At 37.5% G+C, this 21,193-nt stretch overlaps 1 protein-coding gene across 19 annotated transcripts in view; it reads left to right on the forward strand.

Annotated features, from left to right (window-relative positions):
• CHD9 (chromodomain helicase DNA binding protein 9) overlaps positions 1-21,193 on the forward strand; it is a 212,483-nt gene that overhangs the window by 181,074 nt on the left and 10,216 nt on the right. For 14 of the 19 annotated variants that reach the window (XM_026494743.4, XM_026494741.4, XM_048224064.2 and 11 more), the window contains 9 exons: positions 1,301-1,343; positions 2,519-2,738; positions 5,569-5,771; positions 8,600-9,508; positions 10,761-10,924; positions 11,657-11,929; positions 12,673-12,841; positions 18,177-18,316; positions 18,613-18,834. In XM_026494743.4, coding sequence (XP_026350528.1) covers positions 1,301-1,343; positions 2,519-2,738; positions 5,569-5,771; positions 8,600-9,508; positions 10,761-10,924; positions 11,657-11,929; positions 12,673-12,841; positions 18,177-18,316; positions 18,613-18,834 — 2,343 coding nt within the window. The remainder of the gene's footprint in view (positions 1-1,300; positions 1,344-2,518; positions 2,739-5,568; positions 5,772-8,599; positions 9,509-10,760; positions 10,925-11,656; positions 11,930-12,672; positions 12,842-18,176; positions 18,317-18,612; positions 18,835-21,193) is intronic. The other 5 variants (XM_048224068.2, XM_026494753.4, XM_048224067.2 and 2 more) reach the window with 3 other exon arrangements.

A 21,193-nucleotide genomic window follows, 5' to 3' on the forward strand; every position in this document is an offset into this window, starting at 1 on the left:
TTGAGTGAAAATACTCTGTGGAGTGGGGAAAGGATGTGAAAAGGGATGAGGGATTCTATAATACTTACAAGGGCATGGGAAAGGACTAAACGGTGCTATTGACTGTCAGGTAAGGTGTGCTGGTCTTGGTGGCCAAGGGGCTTGGATATTGATGCCTGTATGAGGACTAGAGAGGGTTTGGGCCTGGGTGTGGCAGTGAGAACGGAGATCCTGCACAGAATGAGAACCCTCGGAGAGCAGTACTCTGACAAACAACACAGGGCAATAGCGAGGAAAAGTAAAACCCTTCTCCTACAGTGTCTCTCTGGCTGCCACAACTGAGAAAGCTTAACATCATACTGGCTGGCAAAGAAACATTTAAAGAGCCCAGATCTATTTTCTTAGAGCCAGTAAAAGGTATGAGAGGCAATGAATTTAGGGCTGAGAGGCAATAAATCAATATGAAAAACTCTTTAGAGATGAAGAGGATAGCATAATAATGTCTGGCATACGTCTAATAGGTATTCCAGAGGGAACAACTAGAGAGTGTAAGGGAGAAGACCTGTTCTAAGAGATTATCAGCTGAGACGTTTTCAGACTTAATGAAAGACCTGAATCTTGAGATTCAAGAAATAAAGTGAATCTTGGCAGGATAAACAAAATACACTCCAAAAAACATCCTAGTGAAATTGCAGATACTCCAAACAAAGAGCAGATGTTAAAAGCAACCAGAGTAAAAAGACCCACTTACAAAGGAATGATGATAATTCTAACTTCAGGCTTTTCTAAAACAACAACAGAAAATAGTCATTGGAATAAAACCACCAAGGTTATGAATATGTTTACTGTAATGTTGGAATACCTGATTGGAGATGCTCTGTTGACAGATAAAAACTAGATATGCAGCACAAGCAAACTGTTCAAGGCTGGAAGAGAAAAGATTTGCAGGTTGTCTAATAATCAAATATGAGAAAGAATAAATTATGAGAGTTGGTATATAGAACAACAACAAAAAAACCCTGTTACCGATAATACCTAGGGTATATTTGCAATTAGAGGAAGGGTGGAAGAAAAGCACTTGTCCTAAGCGTGATCATGGAAGGGGGAAATTTTAGTGGAAAATAACTGGCCTAAAGTGTACAAGGCAACAGAGAAGTATAAAAGGGTGGGAATTGAGAACAAGATATTAAAATTTTTATTTTTGCTAAATTCATCATGAAAAATTCTATTGCAAAAAGTTCTTAAAAAGTTTGATTCCCTTTTCATCTTTAATGTATCTTGACCAATCACCCTATGACAAATTTCTGTTTTATTTTAAAAGGATGATGTTTCTTCACCAGGAGATCTTGTTATAGCAGATGGAGGTAAATTGCATTTCTCTCTTTTTACTTAGTTTTCGTGGAAATTCACATTCTCATGATACCATGAAATCAATAAACTATTACACTTCTATGATATTTTAGATGTGTATGAAAATTTTTTTGAAGACCATCGTAATCATTATAGGACATACTAGTTGGGAATTTAACAATATTTTTAGTTGCAAATCTTTATGCCGTGACTCACTGAGCTTTTATGGAATCAAAGCTTTGATGATTCTGTGGCTTGATTATTAAACTTATGCATGAGATTTCATCATTAAAGTGTTGGTTCAGTAATCCATTCAACAGCTTATTAGTTCTGTATTAGGAACTGTGTTAGGAATCATCATTTCTCACACCCCTTTTTTGCAAAGCCTTTCTTTGCAGGGTCTTGCTTCTACTTCCTTCTGATTATCAAGATAGAAACATGCTGTCACCAGAGTACACTCACTCCCAGCTGGCACCCAAGTGGAATAGGGCCTCATCCTTTCATAGTTTGACTAGGAAAGAAGGAGTAATATTTGCTTAGCATGAATGATTACCGCTTAATTATGGTGTATGTAATTATAAGATTATACCCTGGAAATAGAGAGCTAGATCCTGCACTTTATTAGGTGAATAAAAGCTTAAAAGTGATAGCATTGTCATAGGGAATTTTTTATAATATATGTTCCTCACTAATGACCTTTAAAATGTTTTGATTCTCACATAAATTGAGATTGATTTAATATAGGAGGCTTTAAGTAAAAGAGTTTACAGTATTCAGCTTCTCAGGGATTTCAGTTTGACTTTTAATTCATTTAAGTTTAAGGCATTTGAGTATTTGCCAGCCGGTAAAAATCTATTAGACCTGGAAATGCAAGAGTTGTATTTTCTGTGCAAGGGATGTTCAGTAGATACTACGGTTCTTTATTCCACTGTGACCTACTTACTTTGAGCTGTTCTTTAAGTTTATTGTAATGTTTTTAGAGCTGTGGTTAAAAGAAAACTCTTTTATAATGAGAAGTTTGGCTTGTGTGGGTTTTTTTCCACATAATCAGATTGAAAGAAAAAGATTTTAAGTAAGGAAATTTTGCTGTTTTTATGAGTTTCATTTCAGTATCTGTTTAGTTTTGGGGGGCGGGGTTTTTTTCAGTTTTGTTTTGTTTTTTTATTGACATGAGTTTCTTTAAATATAGATGGTCAACTGATGGAAGGTGATAAAATTTATTGGCCAACTCAATCAGCTTTAACTACACGTTTGAGGCGTCTCATCACTGCATATCAGCGTACTAATAAAAACAGACAAATCCAGCAGATACAGCCTACTTTCTCAGTGCCCGCCAGTGTAATGCAGCCTCTTTACGAAGAAGCCACTCTCAATCCTAAAATGGCAGCCAAGATAGAAAGGCAGCAAAGGTAAGACAATAGCACTAAATTTTTAATATTAGTGTAATTGTATAAATGTAGCTATTCGTTCAGAAGGCTGTTACTGTATGATGATCTCACTTTGTGAAAAACATATATTGGTAGAAAAGTTGGTCAAAGCAAAGTGTTTTATGCATGCATACGCATGCATAAATATATACTCACACACATATACACAACAAATACGGTCAAACGAAAATAATTGCATTTTATAGTTCCTAGCCATGCTTCATATTTAATCATTATTTTGTCATGCTTATGACCAGTGAGTTATTAAAAAAATGAAATTGCAAAGCAAACTCAAGAATTAAATTATTAATAAAGGGTACATTTAAATTACATGAAATAAAGTTCATTCTACCTTATTTTTACATTATGACATTTATGAAATGTAAGAATGTATGGAAGACAAGTCCGTTTATGCTTTATATAAAGGATGAACCCTTGGAACAACTGATATCAAAGAGGGACAAAATGGTAGACCCTTTTGTAAGAGAACTTGTTAAGAAGACAGGCATGCTTCTCTCCTCCCAAAAGTTTTAACTTCTTGAAAAGGATAGACTGTGTTGAAAAGAATAGCAGTGTTTTGCAATAACCTGGCGTCCGTGTTAAGCCTGGGTCCTTGGATGTTCTCTGGAAAATACAGCATTATTCTTTTGTATTACTTGTAGCACATTCATTGTAACCAGATTTAGTCAGTCTGAAACTTAAGATTTTTAGATGTCCTAGACATAATCTTCTTCAAATACTACCTCAGCAACTGTACTGTTTCAGTTGTCTATAATTACATAATAACCGCTACCCCAAAATGTGGTGACTTAAACATCAGTTTTTTATTTCTCACGATTGTATGGGTTGACCAGGTGGTTCTTCTGCTTCCCGTGGTGTTGGTGGGAGTGGTGAGATGTCCGGAAGGGAGAAAGTGGCCTCACCCACATGGCTGGCAGTTGGCCCTGGCAGCGTTTATGAGGGAGCATTCCCAGTGGCAAAGGCAGAAGAAGCTTCAATTTCTTAAGGCCCAGCCTCAGGGTTTCAAAGTGTCACTTCTGCCACCTTCTGTGGGTCAAAAAACAGTCACAGGGCCAACCAAGATTAAAAGGAGAGGGAAATAGATTGTGCCTCTCCGTGGGAAGAGTGGCAGAGAATTCAGGGCCATCTTTAACCTCCCACGTGCATTTTTCCTTGGTCGGTCAGATCTGGATTAATCGTCCTTAAAGTTTAGCTTTATCATGATAGTCCATGCCTCCTTATTTACTGCAGGTATAAAGTGTGTTCTTAAGCCTAGGTTCAAGAGTCTCTTCAGTTTCAGCATCAGCATGCATTTCTAATTCTATCCAGTACTGTTCCCGCAGCCATAGTGTCCTATGTGTTCTTGACTCAATACCTAGCTTATGTTGTTCCTATCACCTGGGACGCCCTTCTTCCCACTCTTTAGTCCAAACCTAGCCCCTCCTTCAGAGCTCAACACCTATCCTACCTCTTCTACTATTTTTTTTCTCAACCAGTCCAGCTCACAGTATTGTTTCCTGCACTCAGATAGCACTTACCCAAATAAACTTCGCATTGTCACACTAATATAAGATGTCGTAAGGACATTGATCTTTGCCTTTCTGTGTCTTGTCCTTCTAAGTTGTAAATTCTTTGAGGGTAGACACTATGTCACATTTCTGTGTGTCCTGTGCAATCTTTTAATCCATCCTTTGTATTCTATTCCTGCTTTCATCCCCCAGATGCAAGGTTCATATGATTTGATTGGTTTCCCAGGCTATTTTTACATCAGTATTATATTAATCTTCTTAAGGTAGCGCTATGCTGAAAATGGCCTGTTGATGTTTTTCAAAGGTCTCATACACATTCTTTCTTGTTCACACAATTCCATAACTTAACCAGGAAAAAGTGTCCATAAATTAGACTGTGGAGATCTGTGGTGTGTGAGGATAATATTACCCTCTTAAAGTATCTTAGGAGCTTTCAACTGAACAGAGACTGTTTTAGCCAAGCAAATGGAATGTTTCATAATCTGACCCCAACCCTGTCTCTGTCTCTGGTATGAGCCATATCCTTGTCAATCTGGAATGCTTATCATACCCCCAAAATGTAGATTACTTCCTACTTTGCTTATACTATGCCCTCTTCCTAGAATTACCTGGCTGATCTTTGCCTTGTTTCATCTTAAATGCCACTTACTTCTGTGATGCTTTCTTGATCACTCAAGTCTGAAGTGGTCCTCCCATCTTCTGTGCTCTCCTAAAATTCTTAGTTTCTATAACGCATACAGCTATAACATACTACCTTATACTAGAAATATCTTTGAAATGTTTTATCTTTTCCCTAAAGGTAGGGTCATTGTGTCTTACATAATCTTGTCTCCCCTGCGTGTTTTCTTAGAGAGTAGATTTGCAAAAAACTATTATAGTCTAGGAAAAGAAGCGTGGTTGGATAGATGAGTCAGCTAACATGTTTTTAAAAGACTTATTTATTTATTTGAGAGAGCACATGCATGCACGAGTGGGAAAGGGGCAGAGGGAGAGAATACCCAAGCAGACTCCTGCTGGGCGCAGAGCCCAACACGGGGCTCAGTCCCACGAGCCATGAGATCAGGACCTGAGCCTAATCCAAGAGCCATACACTTAACCAACTGAGCCACCCAAGTGCTCCTCAACTAGCATTTTTAAATGTATTTGCAAGGCAGTGTCCTGCATTTAAACCTTTAAAGTGTTAGGTACTTGAAATGTTTTAAATTTTATTATAGTCATTATATTCAGCATTAATAAATATTTATTTTAGTGACCAATGTGACTTTTTCTTTAATCTGACTCAGATGGACGAGAAGAGAAGAAGCTGACTTTTATAGAGTTGTGTCTACATTTGGAGTGGTATTTGACCCTGACAGAGGCCAGTTTGATTGGACAAAATTTAGAGCTATGGCTAGGCTGCATAAGAAAACTGATGATAGCTTGGAGAAGTATTTGTACGCGTTCATGTCTATGTGTCGGAGGGTTTGTCGTCTTCCTTCCAAAGAAGGTAGGTATAAAATTTGTCTTTCCTGGTTTGGGTCAAAGAAGCAAAAAGCACTAAAATTCAGAAATTTCTAACTTGTTTATTTCAGTAGTCTAATTTAGTACCTCAGTAATTTTTCAGAATTGTAAATAAACTATGTCCAAAGATCTCCCTATTTGTCAATCCTGCTATTAAAATGAGATCTAAAAAGAATAAAGTTACACCCTGAGTTTTGAGGAGTGGCCAGTGCTAATTCAGTATTAGACTGATGATCGAGGGAGGTAGAAGGTTCATGGTAGCTTGTGAACAGAACTAACTTGTGTACTTAGTCCATCTGATAGGAGCTGTGTTAGAGGGCTTATTTACATGAATAATTTTGCAAGGAATGAGGCCTCTGCTCAAAGGACATTTTAAAGAGTTTTAGTAGGAAAAAAAGATCACCCAGAGCCTTCCAAAAAAAAAAAAAACAAACAACTAATCAGAGGTGCTGATGCTCAGCCAAAGCCCTATTCTGGGGTGAATTTCATTGTCTTTGAAACCCAGAGAAATAGTTCATCCTGCCAGCAACTCCTCTCGATAATGCTGTTATGAGCCACTGTCTCCATTCTTTGTTAAATATGATTTCTGACTGCTAAACCCCACTGCCTTCCTATTCCTGTTTTGTAGTACAATATAAATGGCTAATAAAAGGATGTAAACTCCATGTGAATTTGTTTGCTTGTTTTAGTTTTATGTCCTAACAGATCTGTTGTCAGTCTGCTGAATAGAGTAGCCAGCCCATTACTTGATTACCCAAATACCAGATGATTCAGGGTAGATTTTAGTCTAGTTAAATGTCTTTTGTAAGACTAGCAATGGTTTTAAAAAGACAGATAAAGCAAAGTATTGTGTCTTCTATTATTTATGGTTGCCAAGAGGCCCTCATTTCTTTTTTTATTTTCTTAATTCCCATCAGCAATGTAAAATGTGGTGAATAAATTAACCACTTTGGACTCCAGTTTTCAAGCAAAAAGGAAAGTTAATTATTAAATAATGATTGAAAAGGTTGTGTTTTCTTGTTGGAAATGGGTGTAAGGTTTTACTTAGACCGGTTTTCCAAACTTCCTCAGGTCACAGAGCCCTTACTGTCTCTAATTTTTCACAGCACCTGAGGCCAAATGTTCTGTTTAATGAATAATTAGATCCAAACAACTTAATAAGTTCTTATGTCCAACAGTCTGGTAATTGTTTAAAAACATAATGTAAATTGAAAGAACAATACACAATACTTTTCTTTCTTAAATAGCCATACTTACTTACTAATGGGATGTGTATACCTGTCAGGCACCATACTATTCTCAAACCTTGATGTTTGCATGGTCCTTGATTTCTTCTTTTTTCTTTAACTTTTTATCTTGAATACCTTTAGACTTTCAGAAAAGTTGCAGAAAACTATAGAAGTTTCCATGTATCTCTCACTTTGCCTCCTTTAATGTAAAATCTTACATGACTAATTGTAGTATCATTATCAGTCTAGGAAATTAACATTAGTACAGTGCCATTAACTAAACTGAATATCTAGTCAGATCTTACCAGTTTGTCCACTGACGCCCTTTGTTGTTCCAGGATCCCACCTTCTATTTGGTTGGTCTTTCCCCTTAGCTTCCTATAGTCTGTAAGAGACCCTCAGTTTTTCTCGTCTTTCATGACCCTCATGCCTTAAAAAAATATTGATCAGTTATTTTGCCACAAATCCTTCAATTTGGATTTGTCTTATGTTTTCATGTCGTTGCGTTGAGGGTGTGCATTTTTGTCAGGAGTACCACAGAAATGGTGTGTCCTTCTCGGAAAGTACCACGGGTTCAGAATGGCGGTATGTCCAACGCTGATGGGGTTGTCCTTGACTGCTTGGTTACAGTGGTTTATGCTGTTTCCCCAGTGTAAAATAGCTATCTTTTCCCCTGCAGTTAAAAGAAATCTTGAGATACTTTGAGACCACACAAATCCTCTCCTCAAACTTTCACGCATTGACTTAAGTATCCACGAGTAGGTCCTTGTGTGTAACAGTTTTTACTGTGGAATTCTGCTGCGAGCAAGGGTTGGTGTTTCGCTTTCATCTGCTCATCAATTATTTATTCATATCAGAATGGACTCAGATATTTGTTTTATCCTATAGGTTATAACCCAATACTCTCATTATTTTGATGCTCAAATTGTACGAGCTCCTTTAAGTGACCCCTGAATTATTTCAACAAATCCTTATCTTTTTTGAATACTTCTAAACTGCCAGTATCTCTGCCCACAAAGATACAGCCCCATCAAAAGGAAGATCACAAGATCTAATGTTGAAGCTGAACCAGCTCCAGCCATTACTTCACATAGCATTTGACAATGTTCCCGCATTTCCCTCCAATTTTAAGAAAGCCTTTGGTGTTCCTGTGAGTTCACTGTAATGCAGAGTTACCTTGGTGCAGCTAGGGAAATGGGACTTCTGTTTGTTTATGGGGTATGATTTAACAGTTTTAATTTGTATTTATAAATGAGTTCAAGTAAGTGTTTTTCTATTTGAGTAAGGCACAGATTAGTAAAGACAGGTCATAGGGAACTTTTTAAATTCTTACATTCATATACTTGTAAAAAAAGTGTTATGTTCTACTTACTTTCAGAAGATCCAGTGTTATCTATTATATGTATGGATTTTGGTACTTCTTTTTAAAACTTCTATTTTTTTCTCACTTAAAAATAATAAAAAGAAATTCTGGAAACTACACAATGATACCGAGTAGAGGTACATTTTAGAAGTTGCGTTATTTGTTTTAAATCGGTAACAAAGTGTTTTTGAGGTTAATGTTTTTGTTCTCGTTTTAACGTAGAATTGGTGGATCCAAATATTTTTATCCAGCCAATCACAGAAGAACGTGCTTCTAGGACTTTGTACCGTATTGAACTTCTAAGGAAAGTACGGGAACAGGCCCTCCGGCATCCACAATTGTTTGAACGCTTGAAGCTTTGCCATCCAAATCCAGACTTACCAGTCTGGTGGGAATGTGGCCCTCATGATAGGGACTTGCTCATTGGAGCTGCTAAACATGGGGTGAGCCGAACAGACTATCACATTCTTCGTGATCCTGAACTCTCCTTTATGGCAGCTCAAAGGAACTACAGTCAAAGTAAGATGGCTCATTCAAGGACTTCTACCCCACTTTTACAGCAATATCAAGTAGCACTTTCTGCTTCTCCTCTTACCTCTCTACCTAGGCTCCTAGATGCTAAAGGTATTATTCTAGAGGATATGAAAGTTAAAAGTGAAAATCTTAAAGAGGAGCCTCAGTCTTCTGAAGAAGAATCTATGTCTTCTGAGGAAACCAGGACACTAATAAAGTCTGAGCCTGTAAGTCCAAAGAACGGGGTTTTACCGCAGGCCACCGGAGACCAGAAATCTGGTGGAAAAGGTGAAACAGACAGACGCATGGTTGCAGCCAGAACAGAACCCCTAACTCCAAACCCAGCTTCTAAGAAACAGCGAGTCCACAAAAGAGGATCCGAATCTAGTTCTGAGTCTGACTCTGATTCTGAGAGATCATCCTGTTCTTCCAGATCATCTTCTTCCTCGTCTTCCTCCTCCTCTTGTTCCCACTCTCGATCAGGCTCTAGTTCTTCTTCATCCTCCTCTTGTTCTTCAGCATCGTCTTCATCCTCATCCTCATCCTCTTCCTCATCATCCTCCTCTTCATCTTCATCAGAAGAAAGTGACAGTGAAGAAGAAGAAGTCCAAAAGCGAGGTATATGCATAAAGTGCTTTTGCTATTTTAAGACATTTCAAGTGAAAATGAAAAGCATTTGGTTCAGATAACTTAAGCATGTTTAAAATTGTTGACTGAGATTTTACCTGTACAGATTTGCTTAGAGAAGCACTAGTGAGAAGGAAACGAGACTTACTGGTACACACTCCCGATTCAGTATTCCAGGCATTGCAAAATGGGTTCATCAAACAGAAATTAGGCATTTTACACAATATTTTAGTTCTTTGTGATCACCTTCAATTTAATGTTACATTGTTTTCTGAACAAGTTGACCAGGGAACAAATCAGGATGATATTCTATAACCACCACCAGGATTTTTAGATTTAGCAGTCAGACCAACAAGAGTAGCATAGGCCTTACTTGGCAGCTATCTACTCAGAGCAGTACAGGACAGGAACGGCAGCTGTCCGGCAGAGTAATGTCAGGTGGCCCTCTCCTGAGATGTGCTTGCCACAGCCCACCGTTCAGGTGCACGGAAATGAGTTGACGTTGAGTGGGCGCAGGAGCTAGTCTGGCCTAAGGAACCTCATAGTCCACAGGAACCAGAGTCTCTTGTAACAACTGGGACATAAGTTTCAGGGTGGCCATAAGGATATGCCCCATTATAGGAGTCCCCTCCTTAGAGAATGTTAGTATACCCATTAGGTATTTATGATCCTCCCAGGCTAAATGCAGTTGATCAGTCAGGAGTTTATCTGTTTGCAGGGAAGCGGACCTATAGAGTTAACTGAGGGTCACATTTTCATGCAGAAAGGGTTGTTTTGTTAACCCTTTCCCCTCAAACTCCTTAATGCCACTTATTTTGCTTTTGTGCTAATTTTTTATTTTTTATTTTTTTATTTTTTAAATTTTTTTTTAATGGTTTTATTTATTTACTTATTTGATGAAGATAGAGATAGGCAGTGAGAGAGGGAACACAAGCAGGGGGAGTGGGAGAGAAAGAAGCAGGCTCCAAGTGGAGGAGCCTGATGTGGGGCTCGCTCCCAGAATGCCAGGATCACGCCCTGAGCCGAAGGCAGACACTTAACGACTGAGCCACCCAGGCGCCCCTGTGCTAATTTTTTAAACAATGAGTATTATATTCTAGGTGAATTTTTTTCCCTTTTTTTTTCCCATTTGTTTTTACTTCTTTTTCCTTTTTAAATATACCTGAATAATTATATAAGATTTGAAAAGTATATATAAACTTGCTTTATGCCGTCTTCTTGAAACAGTTATAATTGTTCTTAGCAGAAGGTACCCCTCACGTGAAAGCCTATGATGAAGAAAGTGTTGCGTCACTGAGCACTACCCAGGACGAGACCCAGGATAGTTTCCAGATGAACAATGGGACACCAGAGTCAGCTTACATCTTACAAGGGGGATACATGCTAGCAGCTTCATATTGGCCAAAGGTAAATGGATAATGTCCTCCTGGAACAGATCATTTTTTGAGTGTTTTTCTTATTGCTTTAATGGTAGATACTCTTCTCATATGGAAAAATAGGTCACTATAAAACAGAGCATGGCATTTTGGTGTTAGCATCAAATGTATCAACTGCTATTATCAAGTAAATAGGTGTACTTGAATGTGTCTATTTCTCAACATAACCTTAGAATGTTTAGAATAAGAGATAATGAATACTTACATTCACATACAAGTCAATATTCAGGTGTTTATTTATGAAATAGGTGCTTTGAGCTGAGTCTGCTTGGAGAAATTTACCGTAGTCATCAGTGACTTAGAAAAAAAGTTCACTTAGGTGCATATACTCTCAGTGGTAGAAGTTCAGATTGGATTAATGCAATTCTTTTGGTATGTGGCTAGACTAGGTCAAGAGTACTTAGCTTTAGGAGAACTCTACTCTGACCTAGTTCTGAGTTGTTTGAATTTTTACAAGGAACTTGTATTACTTATGTAATTATAAAAATAACAGAAGACTGTCTCTATCGTAACTATTTTTGAACTCCAGTGGAAATTTGTACTTGAATTCTTACAGAATTATGATTGGGTGTGTGAATATGTGTACATACCAAATGCACGTATGTTGTACGGGGGTTAAATCCATCAAGGCCCTGAGCCATTTCATCTCCAAAGATCTGGCCTGATTGTTAAAATCACACTTGGCTGTGGCATGCTCTTCCAGGACCGCGTGATGATCAACCGGCTGGACAGTATTTGTCAAACAGTGCTGAAAGGGAAGTGGCCTTCAGCTAGAAGAAGTTACGATGCCAACACAGTGGCTTCTTTCTATACCACAAAACTGCTGGACAGTCCTGGCGCAGCTACAGAATATAGCGAACCCAGTGTACCCACTCCCCCAGGTGCCGGCGTTAAAGAAGAGCACGATCAGTCAACACAGATGTCAAAGGTGAAGAAGCATGTACGAGAAAAGGAGTTTACAGTGAAAATCAAAGACGTATGTTTATTTTTATTGCCCTAGGACCCGATTGCGATTACGTGTGCAGCATGCTTTTTCTGCAAGTGGCTGCCTGCTCTCACTCTTACTTCCTTCACATACTTGTTTTCTGGTATTTGGTTTGTTTTCTTTTTGATATCCAGGTTATTAAACTTGAATATTCTACTAGAAGGATCATCATTTAATATGTTTCTCTACCTGTACTTCTGAAAATAGTCCTTCTGCCAATCAAGAATGCTTTTCTTAAACAGTCTGACAAATTCTAATTGTTTTGGTTCTTTTATATAATATTTAAATGGTATGTCAGTGCACTTCCTCTTTTAAACATTTAGCATGCCATGTTATCAGTAACATTTCATTTTTCAGTATGATTTTTGAAGCTAAATGGATTACTCCGTGTGTAATACATGGGTAACGTCCTCTGAAATGTCATTTGAATAATGTACTTAAAGATGTATGTCTGAAGCTGATAGTGTTACGCTGTATTAGTCACATGAAAAACTTTGTTTTGCTCAGAAAAGTGTAGATAGTACCTAGATTTTGTTTTCTTTTAAGATAGAAAACTCAATATTCATCATAGAAATGGGTTGATTTTTTTTTCTTTATTTCTGAATAAGGAGAGAGAATTTGATTAATGTTTCAGAGTTTTTACTCCACTTTTTCTAAGTAAAAAAAAAATTCTCTTAATAACTGAAATGAGTTTTTGTAATTTTTTCTTTCTTGATAATGGTGTTTGTTAACAGGAAGGTGGTTTGAAGTTGACATTTCAGAAGCAAGGGCTTGCTCAGAAAAGACCATTGGATAGTGAAGACGGTGCCCCGGGGCAGCAGCAGTACCTCGCTCGGCTTCGGGAGCTGCAGAGTGCGTCAGAGACCGGCCTCGCCAATTTCCCCAAATCCGTGCCAGTATCAGGTGACTAGGATGATGATGACTGCCTTGGCATGCAGTACTCCTACTGTCATTTCCAAATTCTCTTTTATTTATTCCTATTTATATATATAATATAATTCTAGATCTTTAGATCTTAGTTAATACCCATTGGGGCTTTTAAATATGACATTTTAAAGCAGGGTGCAATTTTGTTTAGGGGTCCTAAATATTTGGGTGGAAATATTCTGTCAAGTAGTTCTATACAGATAGAAGTTCAAACAGCATTTCAACATGAAAGCAGGTTGTGAATGTAAAGGCAAACACCTAAATCACAAATTAGTGGTGATTAGTAGAGGAGGTTAAAATGAGAAGTTCTAGAAAGACTTTTGAGATAGTGTAGTTCAGTCATCTACAGGATAGAGGAATTGTTATAACTATTCCCTGAAAGGTAATCCTCCATTCTCATGGAATATTTGCAGGAAAAGATTGTTCCGACCTGAAACAGCCCTTTTTATTACTGGGCAGCCCTGATTATCGCAAAATTCCTTCTTATTTAGAAGCAAATTTTGCCCACAATTGGTTTTTCTTAGATTGAAATTGTCTTTAAAGGCATCACAGAATCAACTCATTCCCGTGTCTACATGATAATCTTAACATTTTGAAAGTGACAAGCGTATCTCCTTCTCTTGGGACTGTATCTCTTCTAACTTTTTGACACTTGTGAATCAACAGTATTTATTATGTGTCAGATTGGAGCCACAACTTGTGTGCTCTGTAGGCATTGAGGAATCCATAAGAAACTTGTTTTGTTGTTGTGTGTCCCTTTTATAAAGTGTATCAAAAGTTGAGAATTTTACTCATGATCAGCTGAATCTTTAAAAAGTGCAATGATTAAAGCAGATTAACGACTTGAATTCCCATTATACCTTCCATTCACATAAGGCTAAGGACTGTTTCAGTATTCTACTAAATCTGGTTGCCATGCAGTACTTGGAAGCATTTCAAAACTCCTGTTGTGCATGTGTACGGTGTGTGGAATTCCTAGGATTGGGAAACATAATGCTTTATTATACATGTTAAATTGATTGCTATTCCCAATTGCTGCTACCGTGACTTTTTAATTATAAATTACAGTTGAATTATAAATTAGTATCATCAGCATTACTTTGGTCTCTTACAGATTCACTAACCATTCATGGTAATTCTCCAGTTCCCGGACTTTCAGACATGTGTAGCTTGCAGTTCAAATATGAATCAACCAGGCTTCTGTCATTGAAGTATAACTTCCCCAAACTGTGCTTTTCATTGACAGTACTGTATTTAGGGAGCTCTGGTTTGTTTTTTTTAATAAGAAAATGGCAGGGGCAGGGCGGGGGGTGCCTGGGTGACTCAGTCAGTTAAGTGTCTGCCTTCAGCTCATGTCATGATCTCAGGGTCCTGGGATCGAGCCCCATGTCGGGCTCCCTGTTCAGTGTGGAGTCTGCTTCTCCCTCTCCCTCTGCCTCTCTCCCTGCTCGTATGCTTGAGCGTGCTTTCTCACTTTCTCTCTGTCAAATAAATAAAATCTTAAAAAAGGGGAGAGTGTAGGAAGATGGGATAAATGGGTGATGGGCATTAAGGAGGGCACGAGATGGAATGAGCACTGGGTGTTATATGCAACTGATGAATCACTGACTCTGCCTCTGAAACTAATACACTATATGTTAATTAATTGAATGTAAATAAAATTTAAAAAAAATAAGAAATACCACTGCTTGTACTCTGATAACTCTACTATAAAATGGGATTGACATTTCTATCATCTGAATATTGCTATTGCAGCTGAAGGTTGTACAGCCTTCACCTTTATGTAACTCTTGGGTAAATAATATTTTCTTTAATAGTATAAGCAGTAATTATAATGCAATCTGCAGTAATACAAAATATTTAAAAGCCTTATACATTTAAACTAGATAGAGTTATTATCTAAGCATTATAGCTCATCCATCTTAATAATTGCAAATGTGAAATCTAGATTTGCCTTCCAACACGACTCTTAGGAAATCTGTTAACAATTTTTTGCCTTTTCTTGTTTGTGAAATGAAGGGTTGGGGCTGGAGAGAGGTAGCATTGTTGGGTGGGTTAAATAATATATGTAGAGTGGCTATTATGGAGCCTGGCACTTAATTAGATGCTAAACCAATGTTAAAATTTAACCGATGTTAAAATCTAAGCCTAACAATAGGTTTTAGAATTAGATACTAAATGAATGCTTTATTATAGTTATTAATATCCCAAAGCCTAAGCCCTTTTTACATTTATGTAGGTACCCTCTGAATTTTATCTGAAGGTTTCAAGTAAAGATAAAAGTTGTAATATAATTTATGAAGGAAATAGTAAAATATCAAAAATGACAGTAGAACAAAACTAAAGAGCCCATTCCAGAAACTACCTAGAATAGTAACCAGAGGATGATGATGGAGCCGCGGAACAACCTGGGGTTGAATTCTGTCTGTCTGGCTGTGACATTGGGCCAGTAACTTAATGTTTCTGATCTCATTTATAAAATAGGCTTAATAATACCTCTGTGTTTTTGTTGTTTTGTTTTTGATGATTTAAGAAAACATTTGTTAAACCTAGCTCAGTGTATGGCACTTAGTAGGCATTCAGCAAAAAGAAGCTATTTTTAATGTTGTTATAATTACAGCTAAGATAAGTGCAATACAAGCTTTATAGAGTAGATTAGGTTAAATTTTCCATTTTGGATTCTAGCTTAACAGTAATATTCCTAGAAGTTGCTCTTAGAAGTAAGTGTAGGTAGCTGTTTTGTTGTTGTTGTTGTTGTTTTTAAGAATTTATTTATTTGAGAGAAAGAGATAGCGAGAAAGAGCATGAGCAGGTGAGGAGAGGGAGAACCAGGCTCCCCGCTAGATCCCAGGACCTTGGGATCATGACCTGAGCCGAAGGCAGACGCTTAACCAACTGAGACACCCAGGTGTCCCAGTAGCTGGGTTTGTGTTTTTTTTTAAGAAGGAAAAGAAAAGACATCACGAGAATACATAATTGGCCAAATAGAATATGTTTATGAATGGCCAAATAGGGTACGTTTATAAATGTGCACTTTGGTGTGTATACAATTGTTTTTCCAAAGATAATTAAGTACGTTTTTATATAACTCTGGAATAGCAGTAGAGGGAAAGTAAAAAGTAATGTAAGACACTGTCTGCCTTTCAGTTGCTTGGTAGACTAAGACCTACATGTTAAAATATTAGACAAACATCAAAAAAAACAAACAAACCACAAGATAATATGTTTTGCTATACAGCACATTATAGTTAAAAAATACTGGAGAAGAGGGAAGTCACTACTGTCTAGAAACTTAGGCAAAATCCTCTGGAAGAGGTAGAATTGAACAGGATCTATAAGAGGAAGACCAGATAATGGTCTTTCTGGAAAGTGACATTCGTGGGCGAGGGAGAAAAGGGGCAGGGAACAGCATGGACCGGAGACTTAATAGTATGATTTTGTGATAAGACTGACCCAGCTAGTGTGTAAATTCCTACTGGAGAGAGATTTGTATGAAAGCAGAGCCTGCTTAGAAAAGGTGAATCCAGATTATAAACAACATGAAAGCTGCGCTGGGACAGGGATTAGGGGTTGGGGGTCATGCAGGAGAAGGCGCTGATGTAAGGCATTTCATTCATATTAGAATAAGAAGCCATGAGAACGTCTTATAGAACAGAATGGTACTTTTAAAGATGATACTTTGAGAAAGTTGGTTTATTATTATAGCTAAAATGTACTATAGTGAAAGTATTTTCAAACCATATTTACAATATTTTGTTAATCTGGTTATAATGAAATTCACTTTGTAGATAATGAAAGTTTTTTTTTAAATAAAGTTATGTCACATTCCTATTGTCCTTTTATATGGAAGCATGGTTTTTAATCATTGTAACTAGCTATTCCTTACCATATGAATTAAGGTACCATTTTGAAACTGAGATGTGGTGAATGTAAGTGGCCTCCATAAGGTTACATGACCAGCCAAAGGGCAACTCCCTATTCAACGATACACTGTACTTGCTCTAAAAATTCTCCTGAATGATTGAAAATGCATTTCGCACTATAAGCTATGAACTACTTAAAAAAAATTTCATCCTTAATAATGTTTTCTTTTTTCTTAAGATTTATTTATTTTAGGGGCGCCTGGGTGGCACAGCAGTTAAGCATCTGCCTTCAGCTCAGGGCATGATCCTGGCATTATGGGATCGAGCCCCACATCAGGCTCCTCCACTATGAGCCTGCTTCTTCCTCTCCCACTCCCCCTGCTTGTGTTCCCTCTCTCGCTGGCTGTCTCTATCTCTGTCGAATAAATAAATAAAATCTTAAAAAAATATATTTAAAAAAAAGATTTATTTGTTTTAGAGAGAGAGAGAGGGAAACAGAGAGCAGTGGAGAGAGGCAGAGGGAGAGGGAGAGATTGTCTTAAGCAGACTCCATGCTGAGCACAGATTCTGATGCGGGGCCCAATCTCACGACCCTGAGAACATGACCTGAGCCAAAACCAAGAGTCAGAACATAACCGGCTATGCCACCCAGGTGCCCCAATATTTTCATTTAATAAGAGAGTTGTAGATTATGTACTTTTTGAGGACAGGAACTGCATTTAACTCATCTTTGAACCATCATAGTACCTCATACCTACATATAAGTTATTTGATAAATATGTATTTATTGGGGGGAAAATGGCTGAATGCATGGAACTGTTTCATTCATACCTCTTAACACACATTTTTATTGAGGGTCTGCTGAACTGAGGAATGATAAAGGTCAGTTTAACTTGACAACTAAAAGGTTAATGGTGATCTTAAAATACCTTAAGAAGGCTGTCATGGTAACGGGCTATGGGACATTGAGGAATGTGTTGGCCGTGAAGAAGAGGAGCACAGCAAAGACCAACCTTTCAGAAGTTTGAAAGTTATGAAAAGGCTGAAAGAAGTTCATTTTTTGTTTGAGTTAGGCCGTGTTTTTAAGTTGAGAAGAAGACTCTAATTAGAATAAGATATTTTGGCACAAGAAAGTAAAGATAGTTGGAGTTAATGGATTCAAAGGAAAAGGAAGGGTTTGTCTTGCATATGAGGAAGACCTGCTTCTTCCTCTAAAAGGGAAGGATAAGATGTGTGAATGTCAGGGTCAAAAATTTGAAGAGACAGATCGAAGTTTCTTAGAGTTCTCCAAGTTTTTAGGTGAGGAATAGGGGTGTTTTTAGCCCCAAAATTCCTTGATTTAGAATATGTAAAATAAGAACTAACACTTTCATATATTTAGAAAATGACTACCTTTAATTTGCGTAAGATCTAGATTTTGACCACTATTTTGCATTTTTTTTCATTAGGTACTTCCATTCAGTCAACCCTTGGTGCCAATGGAGTTAGATTAGACAACCAGCCTATAGTCAAAAAAAGGCGGGGAAGAAGGAAGAATGTAGAAGGTGTTGACATCCTCTTTTTTAACAGAAATAAACCACCTAACCATGTAAGTAAAAACTACTGATCCTTGAGTCCAAAATTCAATCCTAGTAAATATACATATTGCTGTTTTGTGAATGTCTTATAGCATAAAAATACAATTAGGAAATTAGACTGTACTTCTGGATTATATCTCAGAGGAATCCAGCACTGACCAAGATTCATGAAAATTTTCAATTTGAAAAATTTAGCAGAATTTTAAACAACTTCCTTCTTTCCTCTTCAAAATGATTTGCCTTATTAGATCAAAACTCGAATGATAAAGCATAGAAATGAAATTTTCCCTTGGTTGTTTTTCTGCAGGTTACTTTAGGCTTAACCACCTCACAGGTTTCTACAGGGATAAATCCAGCACTGTCCTATACTCAACCTCAAGGAATTCCTGATACGGAAAGTCCAGTTCCAGTTATTAACCTCAAAGATGGGACAAGACTTGCAGGCGATGATGCGCCAAAGAGAAAGGATTTGGAAAAATGGCTTAAGGAGCACCCAGGTTATGTGGAAGATTTAGGAGCTTTTATTCCTGTAGGTGATGCCTTACAAATCTTGATATATTTGATTTCTGTGGTTTATCAAATCCATAATGATGAAGTGTACATTTTTACCCACTTGTGTAAATATGTGTTCTGCCCAAGAGTAAGGAAAATGAACAGAAAAAAAGAATGACCATTTTTCCTATGATACAACACAGTACCATTTCCATTTTTCCATTCTGCGTTTAATAATAAAAATCACCTCCAATATACAGAGTATATTAGACCCAATGAAGCTTGTAAAGAATGAAGCTTGTAAAGTTTCCAGTCCTTTTCCTCGGGGAGTTTACTTTAAAATACTAATGATCATATTAAACATTTATTGAGACTTAGCTGTGTGCCTGGTGGCACTTAACATATATTATCTTATTTAACACTGCTAACACCTTTATCAGAATGGCATCATTGTAACAATTTTCTAGATAAATTAAAACACTGAAATTTGAAGTAAATAGTCCAGGCCACACAATCTTAAATCCAGTGTCCAAACTACTACTCGTAAGCTCTCCTTCAAGCTGTCACGGTACAGCTGTTGTGTCTCTGCAGACGCACATTGAGTTTACACAATCAAAGGGAGAACTGTTACAGTTCATTTGCGGTTTTTGTCCCCATCCTTTGTGCTCGCTATCTTATAGGCATATGGCTTTCTTAATCCCAGAAATCTATTATTTCATTTTGCAATACTTGACCGTCAGGTGCTGATGTACGAAATTTGCATCAGATCCTCCATACAGTGCCCGCGGCAGGCCTAGTGTATCTGCCTTCGGTGGAGTGGAGAACCCAGCGAAGCGGTCTAGTACTCTGGGAGCTTCTGAAGGACTATGTCCTGTTCAGCTTTGTATCCCAGGACCTAGTATATAACTCCTGCTCCATAGTATAGTATCTAGCTCCCTGTAAATATTTACTGAGCCAATGATTAAAAACTGAAAGTCTTTTGAAGACTAAATACTATATAAAGGTAAAATTGTTATTTTATTTATTAGCAGAAAAAAATCACCTTGTTACTTTTTTACAACACGGAACCACAAAAGCTCCACAGTCCAGTCCCTGCAGTGGTCTTTGTATCTGTACTGTGTACTTCATCTAGAATTTTACAACGCTATTATTAACACCAGGAAATCACCTGGTAGTCTAAAATAGAGTGCCTTGGACTCGGCTTTCAGATGCCTTTCAGATCCCTAGTTTTCCCTCAGGATGCCTCTAATTCTCAAATAAACTTTAATTACTTTTTTATTTTTAAAAAACCAAATAAAGCTCTTCTAATTGTGAGGGGAGGGGTTTTCACTAAATATGATGGGTAAGCATAGAACAAATACTGCAATTCTAACAATAATGAGAATCATTAGTTTAACCCTATAACAACATGTTAGAAAATAACATGTGTTCAGTCAGTAGATTCTTACTGAGTAACTGCTGTGTGCTAGTTCCTCTTTTAAGGGATGGAGGATAAAACCATGAGCAGTATAAAGTTCTTGCCCTTGCGGCACTTCCACTGGAGTCTGTAAGGGGCTCTCCTATCTTTCTCTCATTACTGCAGAGGAATCTTTATTAATTTTTTAAACTTACAGCCATTCATCATTTTAATTGCAAATTTTATCATAGTGTTTGAGGTAACATATAATATTAAGATTTTAAAACAGCGTTTATTGTGATAAAGAACACAAGATAATGATTAGTTTGATTTCTGAAGGATACTTTTTTTTAAAACAGCATTTGTTGTGACAATACAAGATAATAGTTTTGGTTTCCGAAGGATATCTCACATTAATGATTTCTTAGCTTTCACGCTCTATTGGGATATCTCTATAGCTAAATAGTTATAACATGATAGATGTAGTTATATAATAACGGATATGTATAGAGTACCATGGAAACAGATAAAAGAATAATGATCGACTCTGCCTAGGCAAAGTATCCAGGGAAATATGGAAAGAAAATAGAGCTGACGTATATGACTGGTGGATGATAAAGAATAAGTAGGCATTTGACCAGGTTAACACCAGAGGAGAATATTCTAGGCATTGTAAAATAAGTATGAAGTGTTTAAAAAAGGATAGGACTCGGGGCGCCTGGGTGGCACAGTGGTTGAGCGTCTGCCTTCGGCTCAGGGCGTGATCCCGGCGTTATGGGATCGAGCCCCACATCAGGCTCCTCCGCTATGGGCCTGCTTCTTCCTCTCCCACTCCCCCTGCTTGTGTTCCCTCTCTCACTGGCTGTCTCTATCTCTGTTGAATAAATAAATAAAATCTTTAAAAAAAAAAAAAAAAGGATAGGACTCTAAGGCCTATTCATAAAACAGTGGCCGGTCTGATATTGCAGGGTATGTGAGGGAATGAGTGGGGTAATAGTAG

The sequence above is a fragment of the Ursus arctos genome, unplaced genomic scaffold (assembly GCF_023065955.2).
Source record: "Ursus arctos isolate Adak ecotype North America unplaced genomic scaffold, UrsArc2.0 scaffold_19, whole genome shotgun sequence".
NCBI classification, from domain to species: Eukaryota; Metazoa; Chordata; class Mammalia; order Carnivora; family Ursidae; genus Ursus; species Ursus arctos.